Source organism: Crotalus tigris, unplaced genomic scaffold (assembly GCF_016545835.1).
Source record: "Crotalus tigris isolate CLP2741 ecotype Arizona unplaced genomic scaffold, ASM1654583v1 scf7180000017690.20705106771:4171800, whole genome shotgun sequence".
NCBI classification, from domain to species: Eukaryota; Metazoa; Chordata; class Lepidosauria; order Squamata; family Viperidae; genus Crotalus; species Crotalus tigris.
The window spans coordinates 1,126,890-1,142,130 of record NW_024096569.1 but is presented as its reverse complement, the minus strand read 5'-3'; the positions used below and the strand labels follow the sequence as shown (position 1 = coordinate 1,142,130).

Below are 15,241 nucleotides of genomic sequence, written 5' to 3'. Positions count from 1 at the left end.
CGGCTGGGTGCCTTTGGGCCAATCACCAGGAGACGGTGAGTTCTAGTCCCGCCTTAGATATGAAAGCCAGCTGGGTGCCTTTGGGCCAATCACCGGGAGACGGTGAGTTCTAGTCCCGCCTTAGACATGAAAGCCGGCTGGGTGCCTTTGGGCCAATCACCAGGAGACGGTGAGTTCTAGTCCCGCCTTAGCCATGAAAGCCGGCTGGGTGCCTTTGGGCCAATCACCAGGAGACGGTGAGTTCTAGTCCCGCCTTAGCCATGAAAGCCGGCTGGGTGCCTTTGGGCCAATCACCAGGGGACGGTGAGTTCTAGTCCCGCCTTAGCCATGAAAGCCAGCTGGGTGCCTTTGGGCCCATTACCAAGAGACAGCGAGTTCTAGCGCCACCTTAGGCATGGAAGCTGAATCTATTTGCTGCCTTGAGTTATTGGTAAGAGGAATAAAGGCGGGATATAAATAAATCAGGCTAGATTAGGAAAAGCTGATTCGAAGAAGGATCCGAAAAGTGATGGGCCGTCCTGGGGCCATCCAGTGTCATGTTATTCCTTGCTAAGCCTCAATTGTGTAAACCTGGGCACAAAAGATCTCGTCCCGCAAGAGGACACAAACAAGTAAGGCTAAAGTCCCCCCAATTTCAGGACCGAACACCCCGCAAAGGGTTACCAAGCCGAGCGAAGACCAAGAGGGTGTGTCAACGCTGCTAACGTGGGATGCTCTTGCTTTGACAACATATGAAGATGCTGGTTGACTCTTAGAATTAGGTGGTGCTGGGGGAGGAGGAGGACTGTGGTGGGAGTATCTTAGACATAACCATCTTGTACTAGTTCTACATTTAGGCAAGAAAAACCAAATGCACAGGTCCAGTATAGGGGGTACCTTGCTCAATAGTAGTAACTGTAACAGGGATCTCGGAGTCCTAGTAGACAATCACCTAAATAGGAGCCAGCCGTGTGCTGCAGCTGCCAAAAAGGCCAACACAGTGCTGGGCTGCATTAATAGAGGGATAGAATCAAGATCAGGTGAAGTATTAATACCACTTTAAAATGCCTTCGTAAGGCCACACTTGGAATACGGCATCCAGTTTTGGTCACCGCGATGTAAAAAAGATGTTGAGACTCCAGAAAGAGTGCAGAGAAGAGCAACAAAGATGATCAGGGGACTGGAGGCTAAAGCATATAAGGAACGGTTGCTGGAATTGGGGATGTCTAGTTTAATGAAGAGAAGGATGAGGGGGGATATGATAGCAGTCTTCCAGTATCTCAGGGGCTGCCCCAAAGAAGAGGGAGTCAAGCTGTTTTCCAAAGCGCCTGAAGGCAGGACAAGAAGCAACGGGTGGGAACTAATCAAGGAGAGAAGCAACCTAGAACTAAGGAGAAATTTCCTGACAGTGAGAACAATTAACCAGTGGAACAACCTGCCTCAAGAAGCGGTGACTGCTCCAACACTGGAAGTTTTTAAGAAGACACTGGATGGCCATTTGTCCAAAATGGTATAGGGTTTCCTGCCTGAGCAGGGGGTTGGACTAGATGACCTCCGAGGTCCCTTCCGAGTCTGTTATTCTGTTATTCTTTTTTTCCCTTCCTTCCTCCCTCCCTTCTCCAACACTGGAAGTTTTTAAGAAGACACTAGATGGCCATTTGTCCGAAATGGTTTGGGTTTCCTGCCTGAGCAGGACTAGATGACCTCCAAGGTCCCTTCCAACTTTACTATTATTACTATTACTATTATTATTTGTGTGTGAATTCACAGCTTGAAATAAGAGATGATAAGAATTGGTGGGTGGGAGAACAGGAGGGAAGGCCTGCATTTCAAGCTAATCGGGAGAATGTGATTTATGACAGTTAATTGGAGGAGAGAATTGTGCTTTGACACTACAAGTGCTCAGGGGAGGGGAATCCAGATGTTGGCTTCAACTATGTCAGTGCCAAAGCTATGCTACGCCAACCAATGCCTCGAAGTTCTTCGGAACCGTGATAGATAAGTGGGTGGCCTTTGCGGGGGTGGGGGGTGGGGTGTTAAACCGACTTCCCCACCCTGCCGGGCCTCCTCACCTTTTCCTTGGTCAGGTCCTCGTCCCCTTCGGGCTGCTCCACTCCAAATTTGTTGTCCATCTCTTCTCCTCCCTCGCAGATGTTCTTGCCTTTGCAGAGGTCGTAGACGTGCGTCAGCCGTTTCTTTGGCTGCCCTTTGGATTTGGTCAAGATATCCTTGATCTTCGGATTGTTCTGCCGGGGGAAAAAACACACACAGGAAATGAATCCCCCCCAGCTCACAAGATGGGACGCAGGGCAGGGAACCCCCCCCCCCAGGGGAATTCGGGCAATCTCTGCCTTGATTTATTCACAAAAATTGAATTGGCTGCCCATTTTACTGCAAGATAATTCCAATACCTTGGGCTTACAATCTTAAAAAGGTACGAAGTATTTTTTTTTTAAAAAAAAAACCACCCAAAATTTCTGTTGCTGGGTGAATTTTGCTCCATTTTACCAATTTTCTCGCCCCCATTAAGCAAATCACTGCATTTGTTAAGTGAGTGACCCCGTTGTTAAATGAGTGACCCCGTTGTTAAATGAATCCGACTTTCTTGCTCGTAAAGGTCGCAAAAGGGGATCGCCTGACACCACCACCACCCCGGTGACGCTATCATATGGACTATAGAATTATAGAAGTTAATTGTTATTGTTATTAACCCAGACAACACGATATTTACCAAATATTAAGATGTCTGTTAAAAATCATTAAAACATCTGGTGTTCAGGATACATATCTATCTCCATTCTACATCAACACACTGATAACTCAATACAATATTCTTATTTTCATATAGTTTCCCAATAACTTAAATTCAGTAGCCAACATTTCTTCCATTTCAACATTTAGTACCTCCTCTCTCTCATGTATACTTTTTCATATTTAAGCTAATAATTTTCATTCTTACCACTACGTCAAAACATATCTATTTACATTTCATCAATAAATCTTCGCGTATACATGTCTTAATCACATTTATCCAACTTTTATAAGCAACTCAGTATTCAAATTTAACTGTTAACATTTATACTTCTAGATTTTAAATAGCCAAAATTGTTGCGAGGAATTGTGAGGAAAAGGGAATTGGGGTCACTTAAAACTTGGAAAGGATCAATATTAAACATTAAACTTAAATATTCATGGAAAATTAAAACTGGGAAAATTTACTAGGTTATTGATGGTCTATTATTATTATTGATGATCATTGCACAGTCAGCCAGATGTTCAGACTGGATTTGGCATTTTTTTCTACCTATTGAGTCCTTACCAAAGACCTGGGATAGGCAGATGTGGATGTTTGATGGTATTACAGCTATCGTCGCAGGATGGAAGCGGTTCCTAGTAAGGCCGCCTTTTGCAATTGACTAATGGCAAATTTGTCAATGCCGATGATGGTGTTCAAGTGGTGCTCCAGTTGTTTTGGGATTGCACCCAAGGAGCTTATGACTATTGGTACCACCCTTGCTTGCTTTTGCCGCAGTCTTTCTATTTCTATTTGTAGTTTCTATTCTGCTGTCTCCAGGCACTGCCACGTCCACTACCCAGACTTTTTTTTGTCTTTCTTATCGACAATTGTTAAGTCTGGGGTGTTATGTTGCAGGTGCTTGTCTGTTTGAATTCTGAAGTCCCAGAGCAGTTTAATTTTATCATTTTCTATGACTTTCTCTATTTTATGATCCCACCAGTTTTTGCTTACAGGCAAATGATATTTTTTGCAGATCTTCCAATGCACCATTGTTGCTACTTTGTCATGCCGCTGCTTATAGTCAGTCTGTGCAATCTTCTTGCAACAGCTTACCAAGTGGTCCACTGTTTCTTCAGCTTCTTTGCATAGGCGGCATTTACTGTCTGTTGCTGTCTTCTCAATTTTGACTTTGTATGCATTTGTCCTTAAGGCTTGGTCTTGTGCAGCCAGAATTAGTCCCTCGGTCTCTTTCTTCAATTTTCCTGCTCTTCGCCATTGCCAGGTCTTGTTATTATCTGCTTTCCCAGCTATTTTTTTATTATTATTTTATCTTATTTTATAGCTATTTTATTATTATTATTATTCTAATAAAAGATGAAATGTTAAAACAATTAAGACATATATAAACTAAGAGTTATAGATAAATGTAGGAAAGTTATTTTGTACCTGACTGATAGAATAAGAAGTATTCTAATAACAGACAGTACATATTAACAAAAAAAGAGAGGAAATGTCAGCTGAGATAATTGGAGACTTGCTTTAATCATATCTATATGTAATTGAATTGCAGTCACTCAGCCACCACGTTGTTTTTCAAAGGTATAATCGTAATGTTGGAAAATCAATAAAAAAAAGTTTATGAACGTAAAAATCAGTAAAACGTATTTAAAAAATAATAATAAAGATCCCGTGTTTCAATTTTTCTGAAGCTCGGGAGTCAGCCTCATATTTTTGGGGGACGGGGGGGGTCTCGTTGCTCACCGAGTCGACTAGCAGTTTGGAGCAGAAGAAGCAAACACAGCGAAGGACTTTCATCGTTTTTCCTAAAAATCCGACGTGGAAGACGGGCTTGGCCAGCTCGATGTGGCCAAAATGGCCGGGACACTCCGTCATGTTGCCTGACGGAGAGAAACGCAAGGTGGTGATGCCCCCCTCTCCTGGCCACATTTGCGCCACCGCGCAGCAGGGGAGGGCGCAACCCGGGGACCTCACCTGCGCAGGTCTGGCATCGGCCAGTCCTCTCAATGACCCCCTGACGAGGGTCCATCAGCCCCCCCAGTTTGGGGCGACCGCCTTCGGTGGTCTCCGGATACTTGATGCCCGCTTCGGTCACCGACATCCGTTTCTAGGAAAAGCAAGCAAGGAGAGGGTGAGTGGCGGGCGCCGTGAAAGGAAGGGCCGTTGGTTAAAAAGCGTGAACGTGCCACAAAATGGGGGCGATCCCAACGAGGGCGTTAATGCTTAGAGGGAAGAAAAGATTCTAAGCCAGCGGTTCTCTACCTGTGGGTCGGGACCCCATTTGGGGTCGAACGACCATTTCACGGGGGTATCCAAACAACGCAGTCCGCCATTTCCCCCCCTTTTCCTTAGCTGTGCTCCTCCCTTTTATTCTATTGGCTTTCGAAAGCCAATAGAATAGACTCTCTTGAATAGAGTCCAATTCTATTGGCTTTCAAAAGCCAATAGGAATTGTCCAGGCTGTCTCTGCCCTGCTGAGCCCGCCAAAAGTCCCATTCTGCAAACGGTGCTGCACCAGTTGAGTAGTCCTCAACTTACGACCGGTTGAGTAGTCCTCGACTTACGACCGGTTGGGGGTCACGGCATTAAAAAGGTTGAGAACCACTGGCCTAGCGGTTAAGGAAGCAGGCTAAAAACTGGGAGACTGGGAGTTCTAGTCCTGCCTTAAGCATGAAACCTGCTTGGGTGATGTTGGGCCAACCCCAGGAGACGGTGAGTTCTAGTCCCGCCTTAGCCATGAAAGCTAGCTGGGTGACTTTCGGTAAAGCACCAGGCGATCGAGAGTTCCAGTCCCACTCAGGCACAAAAGCCAGCCAGGTGACTTTGGGCCAATCACCAGGAGACGGTGAGTTCTAGTCCCGCCTTAAGGTTGAAACCCAGCTGGGTAACTTTGGGCCAATTACCAAGTGATGGAGAGTTCTAGTCCCGCCTTAGGCATGAAACCTGAGCGGGTGACTTTGGGCCAATCACCAGGAGCCGGTGAATTCTAGTCCCATTTTAGGCATGAAAACCAGCTGAATGCCTTTGAATCAATCACCAGGCGAGAGAGAGTTCTAGTCCCGCCTTAAGTATGAAAGCAGCTAGATGCGTTTGGGCCAATCACTAGGAGATGGTGAGTTCTAGTCCCGCCTTAGGCATGAAAGCCAGCTGGCTGACTTTGGGCCAATCGCCAGGAGACGGGGAGTTCTAGTCCTGCCTTAGTCACAAAACCCAGCTGGGTGACTTTTAGCCAAACACTAGGAGACGGGGAGTTCTAATCCTGTCTCAGGCACGCAACCTGGCTGGCTGAGCCAGTCTCCCCCCCCCCCTCTCTCTCTCTCTCATTCCAGCCCACCTCACCGAGTTGTTGTAGGGAAAATGGGAGGCAAGTGTGTTGGATAGACTTGTCGTCTTAGACACAAATAATAAAGCTGGCTGATCAATGAAATAAATAAAAATGGCAAAATAAAATCTCCGATTAGGATACCCTCCCTCAACATCTCTTCCAAATCAGATTTATTGCCGATGGGATTAACAAGAGAGGGCATTTTTTGGTCACTGCGCCAATAAAAAAGATGGTTCAGATTGTCACAACCGCATGTTTAACACCCCCCTGGCTTGGTAAGATAATATTCTGTTTTTGCCAACTGGGAAGAAAAATAAACAGGAGTTATCCATTATCACTGGCAGAAAGGTTTCACATTCTCGCTCCCCCCTACACACACACACACACACACACACACACACACACACACAGAGGGGCTTTTGCAAAAAAAGAGAGACGGGGAGCTTGAAAATCTGGCTTGGCAGAATTCTGGACCAAAAAAGGCCTACGGTTCGGGCAAAACGAAGCCTAAGCAGCAGTATTGTGGAATAAATAAAAAGTAAAACACTTTCCAATCAGATTACAGGAAGTCCTCAACTTACGACCGCAACGGAGCTTAACCACTGCGGTTAAACGAATCACTGGAATTGTAACATGGTTATTAAGTGAATTTGGCTTCCCTATTGACTTTGCTTGGGGGGGGGGTTTGGTCGCAAAAGGGGATCACGTAGGATGCCGCAACCGTCATAAACGTGAGTCAGTTGTCAAGCGGCCGAATGCAAATCGCGTGACCGTGGGGGGAAGACACTGCAACCATCTTAAATGTGGAAAAAACGGTCAATTTTTTGGGTGCTGTCGTAACTTAAACCGGTCACTAAATGAACTGTTTTAATTTGAGGCCTGTACTGGATTTGTTTATATGCTTATTAAATTTATATGCTGCCGGTCTTACCGTCGCAGGGATTTTGGGGGATTTACAAATGTAACAAAAAGATTAAACCACATAATACAAAATGACACAAAACTAAGGGGATCCAATAAGTAACTTAAGTACTTTGTAGTGACTGGGTGACTAGGGGCCTGTTCTTCTTTCTCAGCCCGGCCCACCTCACAGGGTTGATGTGGGGGAAAAGGAAGAGGATTAGAAACAACTGCTGCCTTGAGTGACTTTGTCAAGTAATAACGGCAGATAAAAATTGAGTAAAACAATCTAAGCAAGCAAACTCTTTTGAAGATTGCCCCCCAGCTGCCAACTTGCCACCCTGGATAGAGAGAGGAGCGGCATATAAATCTGATCAATAAAACTTATTTAAAATCTTTCTTATAAAGTATTAATAGTGGGGGGGGGCGATTAAAAATCAGATCAGTCCAGTTTTTCAGCAGCCAAAAATTCTGCTCAAATTTTCTAAGTGGCTAACCTCTTGCCCACGAGCGGCATATACAGTTGATAATTTTGTTATTTTGGAATAATGCAGAATTGGAAGGCACAGGAAGTTGGTGGGGGGAAGCCTTTAAAAGGCAAGTATTGGGCAAGGTCCACCCTTGGGCGGGAGTCTTTATTGAACCCCTTAAAAATCAGGATTAAAATGGGGGATGAGAGATAGAGAGCCCAATCCAGAGTGAAACCACTTTGGTTCCAAAAGGGAGGGGGGGCACTGATAAACAGATGGGGGGGCTTCCTTTTTCTATTTTTTTCTTTTTTGGAAGAGCCATTTGCACTTGGAAAAACTGCAACCCACTCAAACGAGAGATGGGGGGGTGTTTGGGAGAGTAGGGTGGTCACAGCCCCCTCTCTAAGTAACTCAAGACCCCTCCCCAAATTCCTTTTTTTTGCTCCTGCAAAGAAGTGTATTTGCACTTGCAAAATAAAATAAAATAAAAAAAAATTTAGCTGACTGTGTTCAGCAGGTCAGCGGTTCAAATCTCACCGGCTCAAGGTTGACTCAGCCTTCCATCCTTCCGGGGTAGGTAAAATGAGGACCCAGATTGTTGGGGGCAATGTAAATATATATATACATTGCTTACTGGTGTACACCGCTTAGAGAGTGCTTGCACTTAAAGCGGTATATAAGTCTCATAAATAAATAAAAAGGTGCAAAGAAGACAAGACTTCCAGAAAGAGGGCAGGGGGGGGGCTGGCTCACCCAGAAAAAAACCCCTAAATAATCGAAGACACCCCTCCCCTCCCTCCCTCCAATTCCCACGGAAGCGCAAAAGTGGGCAAAAACCCACCCCAATGTCTTTTTCTTCCGTTTTGCAAAGAGGCAGCATTCATTCGCCCTTGCAAACAAAAAAAAAAAAAAACCTTGCAAAGCTTCCAGAAAGCGGGGAGGGGGGGCGCGGTCCTAGAACTTGAAGACCCTCCCCCGTTTTATTTTTTCTTGCAAAAAAAAAAAAAAAGAACTGCAAACCTCTTGCAAAAATTCTTGCAAACTGCCCCCCCACCTTCCAAAAAAGAGGGGGAAGGGGGCTGCTTGGGATAGCCGGACGGGTCAGAGCATCCACCCTGAGTACCCCAAGACCCCCCCCGCCCCAAATTCCGATGGAAAAGCAAACTTTAGGGACCCCCCCCTCCTCCTCCTGCCCCCCCCCGCCCCAACCTTGGACCACCCACCATCTCATCCGGGCTGAGGATGCCGAACTGCACGCGCTTGATGGTGCGCAGCGGGCACGCGCTGTCCCCGGAAGGCGCGCCCCCGTGCATCTTGGCGCCTGCTCCCCTCTTTTTTCTCTCTCTCTTTTTTTTCCCCTCCTCCCGTCCGCCGCCGCCGCTTTTTTTTTCTCTCCTTCCTTTCCCCGGAGTCACGTGACGCCGCTGCCTCCGCCTTAGTCCGTCAGCAGCCCGGAAGAAGCCACAAGCAGCCGCCGGCCGGGTTGGTTGGTTTGGTTTTAACGCCGCCGGACCGAGCTCGTTTTTTTCCCCCACGCCGGGATGCGAGTCCAAACTCCCGGGTAAGAGGCAGCGGGCGCAGCGACGGCGATTTTTCCCCCGGGCACGCGACCACGTCCGGCCGCTTCTCCCCTCCCTCCTGTCCGCTCCCTCCGCGCTCTCCGGCGCGACTGAGCGAAGGCGGCTCCGTCGTCGTCTTATATAGCCTCGCTCCCCTGCCACGGGGCTACAGGAGTACAACGGCAAGGGCGAGGGCGGCGGAGGGGGCGGGGCCGCGGCTGCGCGGTCTCCGAAGGGGAAGGGGGCGTGGTCAGGCCAGAGGGGAAAAAAAGAAAAAAGAGGGAGGCGAGGTCGAACCAAATTGGTGGCTAGGGGGGGGAGGAAATGTACAGTAAATAAATGATAGAAATGTTATTTAGGCTTTGTTGCATTATTTTGGGGGGGGGCGAGCCAGATGGGTCGTTTCCGCTATCATAATAATAATAATCGTCAACCATCAGCGCCAGCCAATTTGAATGTTCAGTTGACTGACGTTCATGTTTAATGAAATAATAATAATAATAATAATAATAATAATAATAATAATAATAATAATAATAAAGTTGGAAGGGACCTTGGAGATCATCTAGTCCAACCTCCTGCTCAGGCAGGAAACGCTGCCTAACTTTCGGCTCAGCCGTGCTTTTTATTCTTATTATTTTTAAACGCGTGTTGAACAGCGATCTAAAATGTGTCCAAGGCAATCAGGTTACTAAAAACAGTTGGATAAAATATTATTTGGCGTGTTTGCTAAAATTACTTGGGGCTTTTCACACCTTTTTTCCCCAGCTGTCATGCAATGGAAGCAGGTGGGTTTTTTTTTTTTTTTGCAAAGATTGCAACTTTATTCCAGAAAGGCATAAACCCAAAAAGCTTATTCTGTAGCCCAAGCCCTGACATTGCTCTCAAATTAGATTAACATACAATTTCCTTAATTATTCTTCTCTTTCCCCCCCCCCTATGCTAATGGTACAGTCCTTACGGGAAAAAAAAGCTCCTTTCCCGAAGATTTCCGACCTGCCTCATTGCCTATTCATGAGCTCCGAAAGGGCGGGGAAAACCAAGCCGCCCCTTTTGGAGGAGGGGGTGTGGCCACCGGCCGAACGCTTCCGAAAATGGCCGAAGGGGCCCCGAGGGTGGAGAGTTGGGCACCTCTCAGAGCCAGCTTTGGTCGAGCGCGTAGCCGAAGAGGATGGAACGCTCCGAGTGGCGGCCTGCAAGGCCTCGGCCTCGCGTGATTCTCCTGGCCCGGAGAGGCGCGCGCTCGCCCGGCCGCTCCGCTTAGGAAAGCGCGCTGCTTCGGGGCCTACTTCCCCAACTGACTCGGGCCTTCGCCGAGGCTACGGAGGGCGAAAAAATAGGGGAATTACGGGCCGGAACAGGTGAATTAATCTCCCGGAGGAGCTTTACGCGGGCGGGGGTGTGTGATTTATTTGTGAAGGGGCGACTTTGAGGGGGGGTCTCAGGACGTTGCTGCTATTGAGGGGGGGTGGGCTTCTAAGTGTGACAGGAAAAGGGGGGGGAACTCGGTCTCGGGGTGAAAATTAAGGGGTGCTGTCTGAGGAAGGCCTGACAGGAGTGGATGGGGGGGCAGGGAGAAAGTAAATAATGGGGGGTCCTCAGATGTGGGGCTGGGGGGGAGGGGAAGCTATCTGGGGGGGGCTCCTGAGGCCGTGAGGTGTGTGAGAGAGAACAAATTTGGAGGGAATGGAGAAGTGGGGGGGGTTAATAAAGGGTTGGGGGGTTGGGGGCGCTCAATGTGGGGAGGGGGAGATTAAAGGGGGGCAAAGAGAGGCTTTCTGGCCTGGGGTGCCAGATTGAGGGGTGTCTTGCCCCCTCCCTAGACAAAAAGGGGGTCCCCCCCATCCTATGGGGCAGGCTTCCCACCATGAGGTCACTATGGAGTTGTGTTAGGCCCCAACACAATAAAATCTGGAGTGGGGGGGGAGAAAAGAAAAAAAAACCACATTTTATTTTTGTATTTTGTTCCTAGCGGCGCAAAAAAAGCCAATGCTTTTCTTTCTTTCTTTCTTTCTTTCTTTCTTTCTTTCTTTCTTTCTTTCTTTCTTTCTTTCTTTCTCTCTCCCTCCCTCCCTTCCTTCCTTCCTCCCACTTGCTTGCCTTCTCCCTTTCTTTCTCTTTTCCTCCTTATCTTCATGTCCCTTTGTCTTTTTTACAGCATTGTAACCTTCATAAAGAAGCCTGAAAGAAAAGAAAAAAACAACGCGGAGGGTGAAATTTATATTTTTGTGTGTGTGTGTGTATGTGTGTGTGTTTTCTGAGGTTTTCGCAAGTGTTTGTATGTAGGTCTTTGGTCATTCGGGTTTTCTCCTGCGTCAAATTGGAAGTGTCTTGGCAACATTTCGACAAAGTCTCATTCGTCATCTTCAGGCTGGTGTTTTTGGCTTCGTGCTTCTAGGACAGTGGTTCTCAACCTGCGGGTCGGGACCCCATTTGGGGTCGAACGACCATTTCACGGGGGTCGCCAAACAATGCAGTCTGCCATTTCCCCCCCCCCCTTTTCCTTAGCTGTGCTCCTCCCTTTTATTCTATTGGCTTTTGAAAGCCAATAGAATAGACTCTTGAATAGAGTCTAATTCTATTGGCTTTCAAAAGCCAATAGGAATTGTCCAAGCTGTCTCTGCCCTGCTGAGCCCGCCAAAAGTCCCATTCTGCAAACGGTGCTGCGCCAGTTGAGTAGTCCTCGACTTACGACCGGTTGAGTAGTCCTCGACTTACGGCCGGTTGGGTGTCGCGGCATTAAAAAGGTTGAGAACCACTGTTCTAGGAGCTTCGTGCTTCTAGATTGCTCCTTGAAGCACGAAGCCGAAAACACCAGCCTGAAGATGACGAATGAGACTTCATCGAAATGTTGCCAAGACACTTCCAATTTGACGCAGGAGAAAACCCGAATAACCAAAGACCTACATACATACATACATACATACATATATACATAACTAACATACATACATACATATATATATATATATATATTGCATTTCACAGCGCTGAAAAAGAAGGGGAAGCCAATGCTTTTTTTCCTTCTCTCTCTCTCTCCTCCTTTAGCACTTCTGCTTCCTCTTTCTTTCCCTGTTGCTTTTATTTTGACCTGATTAGAATCTCATTAATACATTTATTAAAAGAAAGCAAAACCTGGAACGGGGAGACGGACCAGAAGTTGCCAGAAGCTCTGTCTCCAAATAACCAGGTTTTTTTTTTAACTAGTCGTATCTTTGTTTTTTTCCTTCTTTTATTGTTCTGTTATTTTACTTCCTTTTTTTACTTTGGTGTTCTTTTATGTTTGCGAGCCGCCTAGAGTAGCCCCATGGTGAGGATAGGTGGTAAATATTTATTTATAAAAATGTTTGGCTGCCCATCCTACCGTAGGGTAACTTTGGGCGGCTTGCAATCATAAAACATATCTATGCATGTATTAAAACAAATAAATTAAAACCAAACATTAAAATCTAAGGGCATGTGGGGGGAGGGGAGAATCTGCTGTTTCTCGATCAATCGCCTCCACTGTGCTACTGTTAAATTTAATAAATGTATTACATTTATTAAATATGTATTTATTAATACATTAAATAGAATTTACTGACCCTTTAAAAGGGTTAAATGATCTGCTGAGGGAGTGGAGGAAGGTCTTTATTTAAATATAGGTAGTCCTTGACTTATGACCACAATTAAACCCAAGATTTCTGTTAAGTGAGACATTTGCTGCATGAGTTTTTTTAGCATTTATGATTGTCTTGCCAGTTGTTAAGTCCATCTGGCTTTCCCCTGATTTTGCTTTTCAGAAGGTCACAAAAAGTGATCACAATGACCGTGGGACACAGCGAACAGTCATAAGCATGAGCCAAAGGTCGTAAGTGTGAAAAAACATTTTTCAGTGTCTTTGAACGGTCACTAAATGAACTGTTGTAAATCGAGGACTAACCTGTAGTGGGATAGCAATTTTTTTTTATATAGGATTTCTGGCCGAAGAAGGAGAAGGAATAGGGACAGGCCCAAAACGGGATATTCAGGAAAAAGAGAGAAAAATCTGAAAGCATCCCGATGGTCGAAGAAATGGATGGTAGTTGGGGAAATCAAAATAAGGTATTGTTGGCACGGCGCACGCTGATGTTTGCATTGCTAGCCCAAGCTTCTGTCCCTGCGCTGTATCCTTCAGCAGAAATTCGGAGGGAAATGAAAAGACAAAAGAGATAAAATATATGCCACGTGTTTAAAACCTGGAAGGAAAAAAAAAAAAAGATTGACCAGCAGACTTTTTGAGAGGGAAGAAACGCTGTTCCACATGACATACGAAAACAGGGAGGGTCCCGGTGAAACGGCTGTGCTAAACGTTCATGGGGTCGGCTCGCTTTTGCTGCTGTGGGTTGTGTGAAGGCGGCCGTTGTGGTTTGCTCAATTGTATGTCGCTCAACTTGCCCTCAAGCAGCTCCGTGCGGCTGCCGATGTTGTAAATAGCTACCCAACAATTAAAAGGTTAAAACATTGGGTGTTAAATCTGTTTTGTGATGTTTGATTTAGGTGCGGCTCCTCTATATATATGGGGTTCTTTTAGCTCTCCGAGCTTGGTGGTTCTGGCCAGACTGACCACATCATTACAGTGAGCACTGATGATGTTCCCTAGTTGGGTCATGAAACGTCTGCAAGGAGACCACCCAGCTCAAGAGAGCACCAAGGATCCCCATAGTCTTCCTTCCCTCCTTCCTTCCTTCCTTCCTTCCTTCCTTCCTTCCTTCCTTCCTTCCTTCCTTCCTTCCTTCCTTCCTTCCTTCTAGCACTGATGACATTCCCTGGTTGGGTCACGAAACGTCTGCAAGGAGACCACCCAGCTCAGAGACCACCAAGGACCCCCATAGTCCTCCTTCCTTCCTTCCTTCCTTCCTTCCTTCCTTCCTTCCTTCCTTCCTTCCTTCCTTCCTTCCTCCCTCCCTCCCTCCCTCCCTCCCTCCCTCCCTCCCTTCCCTCTAGCACTGATGATGTTACCTGGTTGGGTCACGAAACGTCTGCAAGGAGACCACCCAGCTCAGAGACCACCAAGGACCCTCATAGTCCTCCTCTCTGCAAACTCCTCTCCCTTCCAGCACTGATGATGTTCCCTAGTTGGGTCATGAAACGTCTGCAAGAAGACCACCAAGCTCAAAGAGCACCAGGGACCTTCACATTCTTTTTCTTCTTCCTCCTCCTCCTCCTCTTCCTCCTCTCCATAAGCCCCCCTCCCTTCTAGCACTGATGACGTTCCCTAGTCGGGTCATGAAACGTCTGCAAGAAAACCACCCAGCTCAGAAAGCACCAAGGCCCCCACAGTCCTCCTCCTCACACTGATGATGTTCCCTGGTTGGGTCATGAGACGCCTACAAGAAAACCACCCAGCTCAGAGAGCACCAAGGACCCCCCCCCCTCATTTCAACCCCGCGCTACCAATATCCTCCTTTTTCAGCAAGTCTTGTTTATTTCTGACTTTCTGCCCACCTCGGCAGAAAGGCAAAATCTGTCTGGTCTGGGTAATTACCTAGGATTAAACCTAGTTTAGTAATCACAGGACATCCAGAAGACGTTTTAACATCTGGGAGGCAGACGGGGGCGATGGAACCTCTGGATGGCCACCCAGAAGGCCACCTAGATGCAGCCGTGAAATTGCAAACAAGAATCCAAATTCAGGGTGTTTTTGCTCACTTGCTTCAAATAACCAGGATCTGCAGGATGTAAACAAAACTTTTTTCCAAAGAGCAGACATGCCAACTCTAAAGTATATTTTAAAAGGCTATAAATATTTGTCGGTGTCGCCAGCCCCACCTCTCAGTTCCCAGGGAAGAAGCCATGTACCATCTTAATTGAATTAAGATTTGTGTAGAATATCCACGTAGCCTGGATTCCGTGCTTATTGATTGGGGGGGATTCTGGGAACTGAAATATCCACCCTTCTAGAAAGCAGCCAGTTTGAAAAACATGGATTTAGACCAGGGGTGTCCCAGCTTTGGCAAGCCTTAAAGGTGTGGACTTCAACTCCCAGAATTCCCCCGTGGCTCGCGGGGGGAATGCTGGGACTTGAAGTCCGCAAGTCTTTTTTTAAGTAGCTAATGTTGAAGACCCCTGTTATTTAGACAATAATAGAACATTTCCTTGATATGCCATGTTTCAATGCCTTCCGAAGGCAGTTAATGGTTTAACTCAGTGCTTCTCAACCTGTGGGTCGGGACCCCATTTGGGGTCGAACGACCATTTCACGGGGGTCGCCAAACAACGCAGTCCGCCATTT

The 15,241-nt window shown here is 46.7% G+C and overlaps 1 protein-coding gene and 1 long non-coding RNA gene across 2 annotated transcripts in view; one reads left to right on the top strand and one right to left on the bottom strand.

The window, feature by feature from the left end:
* The window catches only part of POLR2A (RNA polymerase II subunit A), a 45,142-nt gene extending 36,031 nt beyond the window's left edge, over positions 1-9,111 (bottom strand). Inside the window, exons 1-4 of the mRNA XM_039337940.1 lie at positions 8,653-9,111; positions 4,709-4,841; positions 4,478-4,614; positions 2,052-2,225 (exon numbers count right to left, since the gene is read on the bottom strand). Of these exons, the coding sequence (XP_039193874.1) occupies positions 2,052-2,225; positions 4,478-4,614; positions 4,709-4,841; positions 8,653-8,742 (534 nt within the window). The 5' untranslated portion in view covers positions 8,743-9,111. The remainder of the gene's footprint in view (positions 1-2,051; positions 2,226-4,477; positions 4,615-4,708; positions 4,842-8,652) is intronic.
* Positions 9,112-10,040: 929 nt separating this feature from the next.
* LOC120305715 lies at positions 10,041-13,482 on the top strand. Its single transcript, XR_005556085.1, has 2 exons — positions 10,041-10,349; positions 12,771-13,482. It is a non-coding gene; the product is annotated as an uncharacterized LOC120305715 (long non-coding RNA).
* The last annotated feature ends 1,759 nt before the right edge of the window (positions 13,483-15,241 follow it).